This window comes from Haplochromis burtoni, unplaced genomic scaffold, assembly GCF_018398535.1.
Source record: "Haplochromis burtoni strain Fernald_Lab_line unplaced genomic scaffold, NCSU_Asbu1 Contig_96, whole genome shotgun sequence".
Taxonomy (NCBI): domain Eukaryota; kingdom Metazoa; phylum Chordata; class Actinopteri; order Cichliformes; family Cichlidae; genus Haplochromis; species Haplochromis burtoni.
The window spans coordinates 1,297,980-1,313,405 of record NW_024582457.1 but is presented as its reverse complement, the minus strand read 5'-3'; the positions used below and the strand labels follow the sequence as shown (position 1 = coordinate 1,313,405).

General features: G+C 44.0%; 1 protein-coding gene across 8 annotated transcripts in view; it reads left to right on the top strand.

The window, feature by feature from the left end:
- The window catches only part of fgfr2 (fibroblast growth factor receptor 2), a 39,407-nt gene that overhangs the window by 9,637 nt on the left and 14,344 nt on the right, over positions 1-15,426 (top strand). For 4 of the 8 annotated variants that reach the window (XM_005927119.3, XM_005927117.3, XM_005927116.3 and 1 more), the window contains exons 3-8: positions 418-675; positions 998-1,072; positions 5,002-5,171; positions 6,846-6,969; positions 12,617-12,807; positions 13,893-14,037. In XM_005927119.3, the coding sequence (XP_005927181.1) occupies positions 418-675; positions 998-1,072; positions 5,002-5,171; positions 6,846-6,969; positions 12,617-12,807; positions 13,893-14,037 (963 nt within the window). Of the gene's footprint in view, positions 1-417; positions 676-997; positions 1,073-5,001; positions 5,172-6,845; positions 6,970-12,616; positions 12,808-13,082; positions 13,222-13,892; positions 14,038-15,426 lie in introns of all 8 variants that reach the window. The other 4 variants (XM_005927120.3, XM_005927118.3, XM_005927121.3 and 1 more) reach the window with 3 other exon arrangements.

The following is a 15,426-nucleotide window of genomic DNA, read 5'->3' as shown; positions in this document are numbered from 1 at the left end:
GCTTGGATTGTTTTCTTTGGTTTTGTTTTTATTCCTTTCTCCTTTACACACACAGCTATGGCCATAACTGCATGCACTGAATCTATAACAGCCAATCGTCTGCACACTTCAACGGATCTAGGTTTCCAAGGGTCTCATTTTAAATGACTGGGAGTTTGTAAAGATGTGTTGGTGTGGCGGTTTGAAACGTGGGCCTCCTCTTTTCTGTATTGCTCCTCCTGCATAAGTTGATTTAAATGCATCCGTTGGGTTTTTTTGGTGTTTTTTATTTCTTTCTTAAATTGCTTGTTTCTTCCTCTCCCACCTCTCTTTCCTCCTCCTCCTTGTGCACCCTCTTCCTTCCTCATCCTTTACCCCCACCCACCTTCCCCGATCCCCTTCGACCTTACCCCACTCCTCCCCACATCTGCTCTGCAGAGGCGTCGAACAAATACCAAATTTCTAAGCCCACGGTGTGCTCAGTGCACCCGGGGGAAGTGCTGAAGCTCAGCTGCCCTCTGCCAGGGACGGGGACCATCACCTGGACCAAAGATGGCAGCTCTCTGGGCAACAACAACCGCACGCTGATAGAGCAGGAGGTGCTGCAGATCCGTGACACCACGCCCAAGGATTCGGGCCTGTACGCCTGCACCAGCGTGGGCAAAGACACAGTCTGCTTCATAGTCAATGTCACAGGTGAGTCAGGGATCAGGCAAGGTTAGGACAGGTCAGGATGTGAACTTTAGAGATAGAGGATTGGTCTGTGCTTGGTGTGGATCCAGGAAATGGCCATGGAGTAGATGTGGTCAAGGATGAGCAGCCTGAAGCTCAATATATAGTGTGTGCGCTTGTATAACAACAGTAACTTACATTCATATTTAATATAAAAAAAAAAATGCCCTCACGCTATTGATTCCTTTAAAACTGTGTTGCAGTGTTGTAACATGGAAATTGCTACGTGTGTGTCTGTGTGTGGGGTGCAAAAAAGGATGGCAGTAACCGTGGTTACTCTGTGCAGATGCCATCTCGTCGGGGGATGATGAGGACGATACAGAGCGATCGGAGGACACTGGGGCGGATGGAGAGCAGTTAAGTGAGTATGGGAGGAAACCAAAGGGGGTATGAATGAGTTCGAGATGCTCTCCCTTTCCTCACCAGGTCCCGTAGATTAGGCACCCCTGAGCAAGATGCCTTAAAGAGACAGTAGTAACCCGTTTCTTCACCGATCTGACATCTTCCAACTTCTCCGTTCAATAATTTTCTCTGTTTCCCGACATTTGTTCCATCGTTAACTCAAGCTTCATTCTCCTACCAGTTACAGCTATGTCTCCATGACACTTTAAATGCACATTTTGGATGCAGAGAAGGCTAAAGCAATTAACTAATAGCATATTTGCCCATATCAAATAACAAAAAGTTCAGTTTAAGGGCTTTAAAATTAGCACATACCATGGTTTGAGTGCTCTAGTCTGTTAAATACCGAAGAGTCCCTAAGAGCATGTCAGAACTTAAGTGTGGGATGCTGATTGTGATAGCCAAATACTTAGAAAGGCTTAATCCCCAAGCGAAATAATCTACTTGGCTTTGTCAGAGTTTGTTAGCAGAAGTGAGATTCTGTGATTATGATTAAAGCACAGACTGGATGGTCTTTATTTGTTCTGGGAGTGACACCAAACTCTTGTCAAATTGGACTTTTAGCCATATTGCTGCTATTCTATACATTAGTGTTCCTGAGATTAGAGCGTGTGTGTGTGTGTGTGTGTGTTTTTCAGGCTGGACGCTCCGGGGAGTACAGGGATTCCTTACATTCTTCTAGCTTGTGTCTCACAGGTAGTCAGGCCTCATGGAGCCATCCTGCCAGCCATTTAGTCAGCTGGGCTCATCCATTATGAAAGATGCCCATCTGGACTCAGTTACCCACCTGATGGGTTTGTGTGTGTGTGTGCATGTGTGTGAGAAAGAGAAAGTTCTTTACCCAACTTTGTGGCCAGTATCTGGGATGTTTCTGCACATGCGCATGTGCACGCTTGCGATCGCATACGCTCTCACGAAAAGGAGGCTGAAACAAAGTTGAGGGCTTCTACATCTTGTTAAACTCCTCCACAGGCGCTGCGTCTCATCGTGAGTTCTCCTTCTCCACTTTTGGGCTGACTGTAATTGCCTGAAATCCATTAAATATGTGGTGGTGATGGTTGGGGGGGGGGGGGAGCAGAACTCGAGCAAGAGTAAAAGGAAAAAAATGGTGGAGGGAGAAAAGATCCAGCCACTCATGTGGTAATAAGCTGTTTGAAAACAAAGGCGAAGCTGTTCTGGCAGTACAGTTGCATTTTCTCGCCGTGTGTGTTTCTGAAAATTCAAAACCAAGATTATTATTAAAAGAAAGGGGGGGGGGAGAGGCAGGGGAGTGGGGGTGTGTTGGATCAGTACCAACTCTTTTCTGAGCATGGCGTGGAGCCTTGGCCTCAGGCCGAGAAGGAGGAGGGTGGGCGTGGGAGGGAAGGAGAGTGGAGAGTGAGGGGTGTAGCTTTATATTCGTGGCTTTATTTTCTGGATCGGGCATCGGGCCATTGCAACACAGAGCATTTTGTTTAAACTTTGTACAGAAGACTGACAAACATATGCTAGTGAAGAAAAGATGGAAATTTGTTTGTTTATCAGCGGGGGGTGGTGTAATTGGAGAAGATGCAGAGGAGCCTCTACAGGGATCTGTGAGGGGAGCCATGCTTAGGGTGGTGGATGGAGGGAAGGGGGGTAGGGGGGACTGATGTCATGATTAAGTTGAAAAGCCACGAGGAGCTTCGCTCTAAGCTCGGGTCTAAATCATCAGATCTGTATCCTGTTTACAGTTGTGTTGTTTAGATGATTGCTCACTTTTATTGCGTGTTCCCTTTGGTAAAAGTTGTGCATCTTTCGAATTTTTATAAGGTAACTCCTCCCCGTCTCAGTTTTTAGTTTGCTTATGACATCATCTTCCTTGTTGGGTGGGACTCAGCTGAAGAAAAGTTGATGTCATAAATCTGAGCGAACCAACCAGGATTAAACAATGTCTGAATCAAAACTTGATGACGATTGATCTGCCACTATCTTTCAGATCGAATTAAACCTTCCTCACATGTGTTAAACATATGTAATAACTCTTTGAAGCTTCCTTCGTTTGTTGCATATTTCTTTTTTGGATTTAGGAAATCCTGCCATCATGAAAGGTTGTCAAAATAAATAACAGAGTTTCGGCTTGATCAAGAAAAACATTACAAATTGAATGCTTTTATATCAAATTTGTCTTTGTGAAGAACCCATATGAACATGGTAAAAGTTGACATTTTAGAGGTACTTTGATTTGACAGATTTCTATTTTATTTTTCCAGCACTGGTACTAATTTACCATTAAAAAAAAATCACTTGTTCAGCTTGCACAGATGAACGGTAAACAGGAGGATATTGCAGCTTAACAAGAAATCATTTCAACAATGAAATACTTCTCTGGGACACTTGCAGATTTAGCTCTCTAGAGGAGCTTAGAGAGAAAAAAAATCTTGACTCTCAGTGCCTGAGTTAGATAACCTCAGCTCACCCCAGGCCAGCTAAGGATAAACAGCCGTGAGCGGGGAGCCGGATGTGCAGGGCTTTGGGGGCGGCAGGGATTCCTGGAGGCCAAAGCGTTTGGGCCAGCGAGAGTTTGGCTTCATCTGAGGGCTTGTTGGGTTTGAAGTGCCATCCCTCCGGACAGAGAGCATGGGAAACTGCACTGCTCACCTTTTATGTCTCAACCTCATCTTCTGACCGGCTGCCAGTTTGAGGTCAGAGGTCGGGTTTGAGAGACGGGCTCACGATGGGTTAGTCTCCACCTAATCTGTCTCTGTCTGAATGGATGGAGTGATAACAGGGCGAGTGTGCGGAAGTGAAGCTGGAGGAAAAAGAAGAGCAGTGATAGTGAGAGTGAGGAGGAAGATGAAAGGGGTAGTGACTAATTATAGTGCGAGCACTTACTGTATGCATCCATTCAGGAAGGAAGAGCGATGTTTACTGACTGTACTTTCCAAATATGCTCGACTTGTCCGGTTGTTTAAGCCAGAGAAATGATTGGTGGCTTCTGCTGATAGTATGGGCAGGAAGGAAAGAGAGTGCAGGGAATAGTCTCCTTCAATTTAAGCTTGTGTTTGAACCAGTAGCAGTCTTATCTTTGGGTATTCCCTCTGTTACTTGCCATATGAGGGGGAAGTGATGGTGTGGAAGACCGTTTGGATTGTTGTTTGACTTGGAGTTTCTCTTCCCCTCCGAGTCCCATCTGCTTAGGCAATCACCCTCCCAGGTGCAGAGAAAAAAAAGAGGGGCGGGGGAATCCAGCTGACTGAGTGACTGAAATTGTGAGGGGAAAAAAAAGGAGCTGACAAATGGACGAAACACAAGCACGGTGACAGATTTCAGTAGGAGAAATAACGGTTGTCAGTTTGGTGTTGATATGAATCTGGACAAAAGTATGCAGCGAAAACTCTGATATCCTTCGTTAAATGTGACATTCATTTTCTCCCCTGACGGCACATAATGATTTTCAAAAGGTGATAAGCGTCCTGGGCCCTGCCGTCCATATCTAGCCAAGTGACAGGCAGATAAACAGGGCAGCTATGGTAATTGGAGGAAGTGGAGGGAGGAAAAAAGCTGCTAAATGGAATGAGATGAAATTGAATGTGATGGTCTAGTTACCCTCCTGGCAACGCCCAGGCACATTCTCCCCTTAGAGCCGATGTTTTCCCCCCCTGCAACACCCCGTCGAGCCTGCAGGAAAAGTGTGTTTTTGTTTAGCTCTGTGAATGTTGAGCTCTGGTTTTTGTTCTGTTGGAGGGGGGTTTGGGGTTCCCAAAGCCCTGGGAGTTTTACAAATGCTTCAGGTTTGTCTCTTCTTGCAGTAATGCTTCTAATGTACATGCCTTAGCCAGTCTGCAGTCCCACTGCCAAAATGTTAATGCCGAGGACATTATTAGGAAATCTCAGCCTCACTCAACACCAACTGTTCTCTGGTTGCAGGCGCGCCGTATTGGACCTCATCAGCAAAGATGGAGAAGAAGCTGCATGCGGTGCCAGCTGCCAACACAGTCAAGTTCCGCTGTGCTGCAGGAGGCAACCCCAAGCCCAAGCTGCGCTGGCTTAAAAACAGCAAGCCTTTCCGCCAAGAGGACCGCATGGGAGGGTATAAGGTAGGATAAACACTAATAGATCAGAATTTTTATTACTAACGTCAACTCACTTCCCTCTCTGGGTTTTGGCTGCTTTTCTGGGCTGCGGTTCTCATGGCCATTTTGTGAATTTTATTTGCAAGGAGAGCCTTCTCCTTTCAATACTTCCCTGAATGTCCTTTCACCCCTTTTCCACCCTTCGCTGGAGAGACGGGAGGAGGAAAGACAGAGGAAACGAGGGCAGGGTTTCTGGTGTGAAATTGGAATTGCTCATCCGTGCGCCTCTTCTCACCGGGATACTTTGCAGAGCCTCTCACTGTAACTTGACATGGTTCTATACCCCCAACAATTAGAAATGTAAGCCCAGGACGTAAGGGTTAAATGCTCCTAAACAGTAATGCATAGAGAAAGTCGGTAGCGTCAGGTTTGAAATGAGTTCACAATGTTGAGGTAACTCGATCAGGGAGAACAGGTCCCACTGGCTTTAGGTTGGAGACTCGTAGTGATTCCAGCTTGTTATTCTTTTGACCTGAAATATGATTTACAAATGCTATAGCTGAGCTTGTTCATATTTAAAATTCATGTGCTGTGCATGTTTACACCTTTGATTCCAGGTGTAGATTAAACTGGTGCTAGTCTGATACGCAATTTGGTTACAGTTTGTTTTCTCTCCTTTAAATTCATCTCTTTGTCCCCTTACTGTATACGATGGAGTCGTACTGATGAAGTGCATTAATAATGCAAATGGACAGTTATGAAATTCATTTATGAAAAGACCCAGTGATGCTGAATGAGTCTGGGGCTCCTGGTTAATGACTTGTGGTTTATGAGGAAACACATTTCACTGCCAGGAAAGTTTAGGTGCAGATTAATGTTGATGTAGCCGCTAATGTTGCTTCCCGTTGGCTTTCAGCACACTCATTACAGCACGGACAAAAAACAGCCACGACGTGGCGGAAATGACACAGTCAAGCTGTCAAATCTACCGTGGACAGTTCATTTCTCTCTTTTTGTCAACAAAGGCAGGACAAAAGCTGTACCTGAGCCCAGCCCTGTAGTATAATCTCTCCATTGTGTGAAATGTAGGCCTGTACAAGCAGTGGCTACAGTGTCTCTTCAGTGTGCTGATGGAAACTCTATTGTCAACTCACACCTGCTGATGCCACACAGAGGTGAAGCTATTTTTGCAAATAAGTATGAATAACTGTATGTTTTTAAAATGGCTTTGACTACAGGATGGGGGAGACTAAATGAAATAGCAGTGGTTGACAGAAGAGGTAGACGGCTAACGTGGAAACACGCAGGGCAATGTTAGGCGTACTTGCAGTGTAAGTACTTCTTAGAGCACTGGGAACTTAGACGGTGATATAAACTGGGAAGCTTTCGCCATCAGGGTATGTAATCTGCATGAATAAAGAAAAGATTGTGACGTTGGAGAGTCATTTTGTTCAAATCTGACCTGAATATTGTTTGCACACCGGATCGTCTCGTTTCTTTAATGCTTCTTTTCAGATCCCCTCTGTCGTGTGCTCCTTTTTTTTTTTTTTTTTTTTCCTTTCCTCCTAGTCTTCACATTTAGCACCGGCTCTCGGTGTCTAATCTCTGCTCAGTGGCTCAGTATTTAATGACATGCACGTGATAATAAGTTGTGTGAGTTTCTGTCTGCGCATAACAAGAGACTGCTCCTTTACCCAGGTGCGTAGCCAACACTGGACCCTGATCATGGAGAGCGTGGTGCCGTCCGACAAAGGCAACTACACCTGTTTGGTGGAGAATGAGTTTGGATCCATCAACCATACCTACACCCTGGATGTAGTGGGTCAGTACTACACACAAAACACACACTTAGGCTCAAAGTACACCTGAGAGGCTAACAAAGGAGGGATGGAGGAGGGGGAGGGCAGTGGGTGTTTCTCACAGTGGGAATAGAGCGTCTTCTGTGGAATTGCCCAGGTGCGCTCTGGATGCAGGTGGAGGTCAATGAGGAATGTGGAAGCTAAAGATGAATATGTCAACAGTTTTAATATGGCTATCAATAATTTATATAACAATATTTAATTTGTGTTAAGTCAAACATTTGATGATTTTGAAACTACTCGAAGAATTGAGTGGTGTCTCACTAATGTAGAAGATCTTCATTTGGCCTGAAAAACATTTTATTGCTCTTTTTTTTTTTTTTCTAAAAGCCCTCTGTACAGCTGGTTGTCTCACTATTCAGCAGTGATTGAAGAAAACAATCAGACTTCAGCACTGTAGCCAGACTGACAGTCGGAGCTCTGTTCCTTTTACGTTAACTAGTAATTACTTCATGAATTTCTTTACAAATAATTAAAAAAAAATACTCATAACCCTCTCACAGACATATCATTGCATACAGCTGCTTTGATAATTCTTTCTTGATTCTGAAGAATCTTTTTTTTTTTTCAATATACTTTTATTGATTTTATAATTGAGCAGTATACAACAATCACCTTCAAAAGAACACAATAGAAGATGGAAGGCAAGTCAACAAGGGGGTAATACAGCATACATAAATGTTAAGACAGAGTATATTTCACTTAAGTTTATCCATCAGGCTAATGACTGGTTGCCAAATCTTATAAAACACACTCTCTCGGTTAGACAAGGTAAACCTGATTTTCTCCAGATGGAGTACATTTCCAAATTCTCTCAACCACATTTCGAAGGTAGGAGGTTTAGCAGACTTCCAGCAGAGAAGTATCAGCTTTCTAGCCACAATTGTGGTCGTTGACACAACCTGCGTCTCTGTCTTGTCCCTTGCCCATCCCAGTTCACACACCCCGAACAATGCTGCAAAGGGGGTACATGGGACCTCCCTGCCAATGGCTTTGGTCAGAAAATCAAACAAATGATTCCAAAAGAGCTGTAGTTTTTGGCATTGAAAGAAAATGTGAGATAAAGTTCCTTGACCACTCGAACACTTAACACAGAGGGCTGAAACGTTCTTATATATTTTTTCCACTTTAGTGGGAGAAAAATGCAACCTATACACAACCTTAAATTGGATCAAACAGTGTCTAGCATTTATAGAACTACAATATATATTCTTAATGCACTCTTGCCAAAGATCATCAGAAACATCCACCCCCAGTTCTTCCTGCCACTGCTCCCTAAAAGTATCAGATGAAGGACTGTATATATCTAGTAAGGCCCTGTAAAAGCGAGACACAGCACCTCTAGTATAGGGCTCAACTGACATGAAGCTGTCAAGCACTGAGTTTCGAGGAATCAAATTGTATTGTGGAATAGATGCTTTGATGAAATGTCTTAACTGTAAAAATCTGAAAAAATGTGAATTAGGAAGATTAAATTTCACCCTCAATTGCTGAAAAGATGGAAAATATCCATCAATGTAAATATCTTTGAGAGAACAAATCCCTCTTCCCTGCCATTTCACAAACATGATGTCCTCCAGCCCAGGCCTGAAGGCATGATTGTTACATATTGGAGCATCCAAATACATTTTAGGAGCCTTTACTGTGCCCAATAGTTGGTTCCAGACCTTAATTGAATTTTGAATCACAGGATTTCTGCCATATAGTGTATTTTTCACTTTTATCGGGCTATTAAGCAGGGCTGGAAGACAAGTTTGCCTACAAGACAGGTGTTCCATCATCAACCATGAAGGTTGTGATTCTGAAGAATCTTGAAAGAGCAGTTGTGAAACAGCTAATTGATTTTCTGCAGAGGAAAGGCTTATTTGAAGTGTTTTAGTCAGGTTTCAGAGCCCATCACAGCACAGAAACAGCTTTAGTGAAGGTTACAAATGATCTTCTTATGGCCTCTGACAGTGGACTCATCTCTGTGCTTGTCTTGCTATACCTCAGTGCAGAGTTTGATACCGTTCACCACAGTATTTTGTACTGCGCTGCAGTGGTTTAAATCATGTCTAATAAAATCCAGTTTGTTCATGTAACTGGAGAGCCCTCTTCAAACACTAAGGTTAATTATGGAGTTCCACAGGGTTCTGTACTAGGACCAGTTCTGTTTACATTGTACATGGTTTCCTAAGGCAGCATCGTTTGATAGCCTAGCATACATTTTCATTTCTGTGCAGACGATACCCATCTTTGTGTCTAGGTGAAGCCAGATGACACACACCACTTAGTTAAACTGCAGGAATATCTTAAAAATATGAAGTCTAATTTCCTGGTTATAAATTCAGATAAAGTTCAGGTTGTACTTGTGTTGTAATTGGGGTTTCCCCTGTATTGTAGGGAATTTAGTGTTTTGCCACAACTGCTGTTGTGATTTGATGCTGTCCAGATAAGATAAAATAGGTTGTTTTTGTAATTTGTCTTGATATGTCAGTCCCAACGAGCTAAAACAAATGTTTAGTGTCTATTTAAAGGATAGTTTAATGCAAATTGCAAGAAAAAAATGTTGAACCTACTCATGTTTCTTACAAATTGGCCCCTGATGATGTCATGAAATGTCAAATTCTTGTCATTTAGTACAACTTACAAGTCAGTAAAAAGATTTGTGAATGATTTTATCATCTAGACTCTGAGACAACAGAATGCTGGCTGAGCAGTATCACAGGGTTCAGATCCACCTCAGTCAACCCCCTTTTCTGACCTTTGGAGTAAGACAGCAAAGACTGTTTTTCTGCTCGGTTTGCAAAATCGATTGTGCGGACAACAAGGGGAGTGGGATAAAGATAGTAGATAATGTAAGCCTGTGTGCTTGTGCAAGCGCGCACACCAACTTTGCTCTTAAATTGGATTTGAACCAGTTCTCCTTTGGCCTTTGCTGTGCATCATAATTTATCTGACATAGTAATTCTTCTACAGCCTAGTCAGTAAACCACAAATAATCAGAATGGACATGAAGCTGCAGCTGCTTGTTTCACTGAAGAAAATTTAGGGTGCTACACTCATGCATTTGTAGTTTATGGTTCTAGCTCTGTCACTAATCTTTAGCAGTCATGCTGTAATTGCACGCTCTTTTTATTAGTGCCTCCATGGTAATGAGTATTATTTTCACTGTATCAGATTTAGATCAAATAGCACAAAAGTGAACATACAGGCACACAAACATGTGGAGGTCGACACACGGGCGCAAATGCTCCCCAACTAAGGCCCCCTGCTCTGCTTCGCTCTGCACTTAGCTCAAGCTCTCCTTCAGACTGCATATTTCTGTTTTTGTTCTGTTTTATTGCAGAGCAGTAAACCCCCTCCATGTCTGGCTCCACAGCCACTGCCCCCTGCAACCTCTTGCTTCATTTTACTCCATTATAGCTGGTTGGACAGAATGGAGAGAGGGGGAGAAAGAGAGAAAAGGAAGGGAAGGGAAGCAGGGACAGAAAATGCTGCTCTTATCTGTCTTTTTTTTTTTTTTTTTGTCCAAATGACCTGCATGATCAGCTATTAAAACCAAAAGCAGCCAGTTTGCTCTGGTTCAAGCTGGGCTTTGGAGAAAGGGTTGCAAAGTGACAGCCATGGCAAGTGGAGAAATGAGGAGTTAAAAGAGATCGGGGTGGCTATGTGACATTTTGTGGGTAGCCCTGTGTCCTCCTGTGCTGTGCTGTGTTTTTCCTAAGCCCCTCCCTGACCTTCAGGTCACTGTGTGCCAAGCCACCCAGCACCCAAAGTTCATCAGACTTGAACGATGGAATGCCATCTCCTTGTTGTGACCCTGGTAACAACAACACATTAAAAATTAATGCGGGGTTTGCTTCTTCGTTTGTTTTGATACAGAGAAACCTTAACTTTTTCTATTTTTCTGTTGCTTACTGGAATTTTTTCCAAATATGTCTTCTGCTTCCTTCCTTTAAGTTCTTGTACAAGTTCAATGGGGAAACGTCTAGACCCATAACCACGCGTTACACACTTTCCCATCCCTTGTGTTCATTTACTGGAGACTTGACCATAACTACTACCTCCTTAACTCTCACCCTAACCTTAGTCTAAACTTAAACTGACCTTTCATGCTAAATCTTTATGATTTATGCTATGGGAACTTCCCAAAACCAAATCTCCTCCATGTGACAGCATGAACAGACTTGTGTCCTCACAACATCAGATCTAAGAGTTTACACACACACACACACACACACACACACACACACACACACACACACACACACACACACACACACACACACACACACACACACACACGTGTGATATTCCTTTTTCTAATTTAAGAAAGAAAAGCTCCACAGCCTTTTATTGTTTGCGGGTTTCTCCCAAATCATTACGTGGCCTATTTTTCTCACACCACCACATATTCTGTCATTTAGTCTAAGTAGTCAGCTATGCAGCTCTAAATGCTCCAGCCAGAATTGGCACAGCTATAATAAAGTTTCAAGTTCATTTAAAGAAAAAAAGAAAAAGGAAAAAGTCCTTTGACTTGCCAACATGTTCCTCTGCGTGTGATTGTTTCACATTTTGAAATGGTTTTAAAGTTCTTTAAAAAGAAAATTGCCTCATAAAATGCTGTTCGGTATGTTTTACAAAGAGAGCACGAAATTCAAGTCGATCACCTCTCCCTGTTTTGTAAAGATCGAGAGGGTGCGGAGGCTCGTGAAGTATGGGAGAGGAGAGAAAATGGGGGCAAATAAAGAGAGACTATAAACAAGACGTGCTCTAGGAATGTGCAGAGGGGAGGAGGGAGGAATAAGGGGTGGGATTGATCTGATCTGACAGATGTCAAAAAGGTGGAGCGTGGAGACAAATGCAGACATATGGAAGAAGTCTCTACCTCTTAGGTTCTGCACTATCCATCTGTCGATCCCTCGTCTTTCCTTCCTTTCACCCTGCTAATTATTCCCCCCCCCCTTTTCCCCCTCTTTCTCTCTAATTCCCAGCCTCCATGCTCTGACCATCCCCCGTGACGAACCCCGACACGTAAACATACACGGGCACAAACGTAGTCACTACAGTTACCTTCAGGCTTTGTTTTGGAAAGGCGCTGCGGCGCCCCGGGCTCGGTGATGTCACTTTGTGCGTGTGTGAGAGTTTAGTGGCAGCGGGTGGTTGCTGTCAGTGTGGGGGTTGGTGGGCTCCTCATAGCGGTGGTGTTTGAAAGGGGGCATTGTTCCACAGGTCTCGCTCTGGGCAAATGTTTGCTTGTAAAAGAATGCAGATAAGACGAGATGTGAGGGCGCTATGAAGATATTCCGCTTTCCGAGACGGGCACATAGTTTAGGTTAACCCCCAATGTGCGCCTCGATTTATAAAAGTCCTCCTCTACCTGATTTCTGTTTACTAGAGCTAGATACTCCTCTTTGTTTTGTTTGTAGCTTTCAAGAGCTTCTTAGATTTACACATCGGGATCACCATGATTATACCTGCCTGGGCTGCTCGGAAAAACCATTCACACTCACAGTGCATAAAGCACAAATCAACGTTCACATTCTTAAACATCAGATTTAGCTACGAGACTCTTAAAGAGAAGTGGCAGGCATTTAGACATGTTCTAATTTTCTTCTCTCTCAACAGAGCGGTCTCCTCATCGGCCTATTCTTCAGGCCGGCCTCCCGGCCAACACCACTGTCCACGTAGGAGAGGATGCCCGTTTCGTTTGCAAGGTCTACAGTGATGCGCAACCTCACATCCAGTGGCTAAAACATATCACTCAAAACGGCAGCCGCTACGGCATAGATGGACACCCCTATGTCAGAGTGTTAAAGGTACGTCGCCTCACTTCCCCTTTTAGATTTTATTTCTGCGTAAACAAAAATCCTTCCCTCCGTTGTGGCGTTCTGCCAGTGACTCCAGGTGAATGTCATATAAGGAACTAACTCTGTTTTTCCCCTGATGAAGTGCCAGGTTTTATCCGTGGGGATTCCTGCTTTCTCCTCTCTCCTGCAGATCCATATGCAGTAGCTGTAGTCGTGATGTTTGACTAATTCTGCTCATTCATTTGATGTGCGTGTCTAAGAATGTGTGTGTATGTGGATTGCAGCGTTCAGGCATTAACAGCTCAGACGTGGAAGTGCTCACACTCACCAACGTGACAGAAGAAGATGCTGGAGAATATATCTGTAAAGCCTCCAATTATATAGGCGAGGTCAGCCAGTCGGGCTGGCTGACTGTCATCACAGGTAACCTATGAGACCTGACTCACCTACACTCCCTCCCTACCTTCCGGTGTGGTTTCATAGGCTTCGATCCTGACTTGCTGTGCTGTGGTGGTCCTGCTGGTGGTCCCTTGGTTGTCCTGGTATCACAGTCCGTTTTCCCCCTTTATGTTGCGCCCTTGTGTAATAGCTGTTCCCCCACCCCCCGTCATTACCTGGGAATGGGGAGACCATGGAAGCACTGGACGAGCCCGCACACCTAGGCATCAAAATTGACACAGCTAGCATCTTTTCTCTGTGCGAGCTGTGTCAAGGTGATGCATGGTGTTGCAGTGTTCTCCATGCTCGCTCTGTGTTGTGCATGTGTCTAATGTGTGGTTTAGACTTGCTTTTTCTTAGCAGGTTCTGTGGGTGATGGGAACCTTTTGGGTATTTGTTTCTGGTGCACTTGTTCTGTTTTCCTCATGTATTTGGTGGCATATTGGGTTCCATCTGTGTCCCCTTGTCCTCTCCAGCCCCGAGTGTTCCCAACATCCTTTCCTCTAGATGGAACTGCAACGATGGATACTATCCAGCTCCTCTGATTTCTCTTTTGGTGCTGTGGGGTCTCATTTTTTTCTCTTTCTCTCTCCGTCCTTATTTCTCTCTTTGACTCTTCTACTTTCACCTTCCCTCTTTTCCTCCTCCTCTTCCAGACTGCAGGTGTTAACACCACAGATAAGGAGATAGAAGTTCTCTACTTGCCCAATGTAACATTTGAAGATGCTGGGGAGTATACGTGCTTGGCGGGTAATTCTATTGGGATCTCCTATCACACTGCTTGGTTGACGGTGCTTCCAGGTATATACACCCATGTCTTGTGTTTCTCTTTTCCCGCTCTCATTCTTCTCCAAAAATGATTGGATTGTGTCATTTCAATTATCTCTCTGGAAGGCAAATCCTCCCTCTGGAGTCTAATTCACACAACTCAAATAGCAGATTATGGCTAGGAGCCAGCGCGGCCATCATCCAAGGCAATGCACTGCAAAAAGCAGGGAGAGCTTGTATTCTATAATATGATATGGACTGGTGAGCTGCTGAATGCTCACAGCAGATGACAGGGTGGTTTGGTGTGCTCCAGCAACAGTTCAAGTATCTGTAGACTCCAAAACGTGGGGAAGGTTTGCCTTTCTTCTGTTGCTCTTGTTTGTCTCCTGCTTCTCGGGGAAAGTCTTTGAGTGCCACACAAATAGCATTTTTCCCCTTATGCCTCAAGCTGTACTTTACCCCCTTCTGACTCTGATAATTGGAATCTTTTAAAAACCCTTATTTCTCCCTGAAATAAAGGTTGAAAGTTAAAGCTCAACACTCGCTTCACGTTGGCTTGACTTTCTCAATTATCAGAGCCAAAGCTTTCAACTTCTGCACAGTGAATGTCTTATGCTTGTGTGCGTCGTCATTTATCAACATCCTTTTTTTTTAATCCTCTATTTTTGTCCATTGTTGAATGTCCGGGCTGTAATTACACATGCCAAAGGATGAGAAACGTAAAACTCATCGACGAGTTAGTTCCAGGCTAAACGGGTGATTATTGATGCTCAAGTTCCTTTCAAAAAGTACAGTGGGCATTAAATGTGACTGAGAGTAGCTGGCTGTCGGCAGCCCTCAACAGACAGCCAGTATTAAACCATCATTAAGGCTGTAACAAGATAATAGTTTGGGTTTTGTCTGTAAACAATACCGCATAATGATCACAAGCAGGCTATTTCCTCTGGGAGTAATATGCAATATTTATTACACTCAATGAGCTCTATCTGCACGGCTGGCGCCTTTAAGGCTGTAACTCCTCTGTGTGTGAGTGTGTGTGTGTGTGTGCGCTGTGGTTTTTGGACCAGCAGATACAAAGTAGGCTGAAGAAAGGTTCCTACATGTACAGTAGCTTCACCTCCAGCTGGCTGAAAGGCAGTTTGGTTGGCTGTACTGTACAAAAGCCTTGTTTGTGGTCTGGAGGCTATGCATTATGGAACAGTCTGTTTCTATAGTGTACACACACACACTCAAATATAAACTAAGACCATTTCTGACAGGAAGTTCAGGCGATACGCAACCACATAGGACAGCGCTTTCCCTTTTGCAATCTGAAGTGAAGCGTGCATTGTTCCACCGTTTGTGGGTGTGGGTTTGTGCTCGCGTGTCTCCAACATTAGCACAGAATGCAGACAGATGCAGGCCTGGTTGGACTGGCTGAGT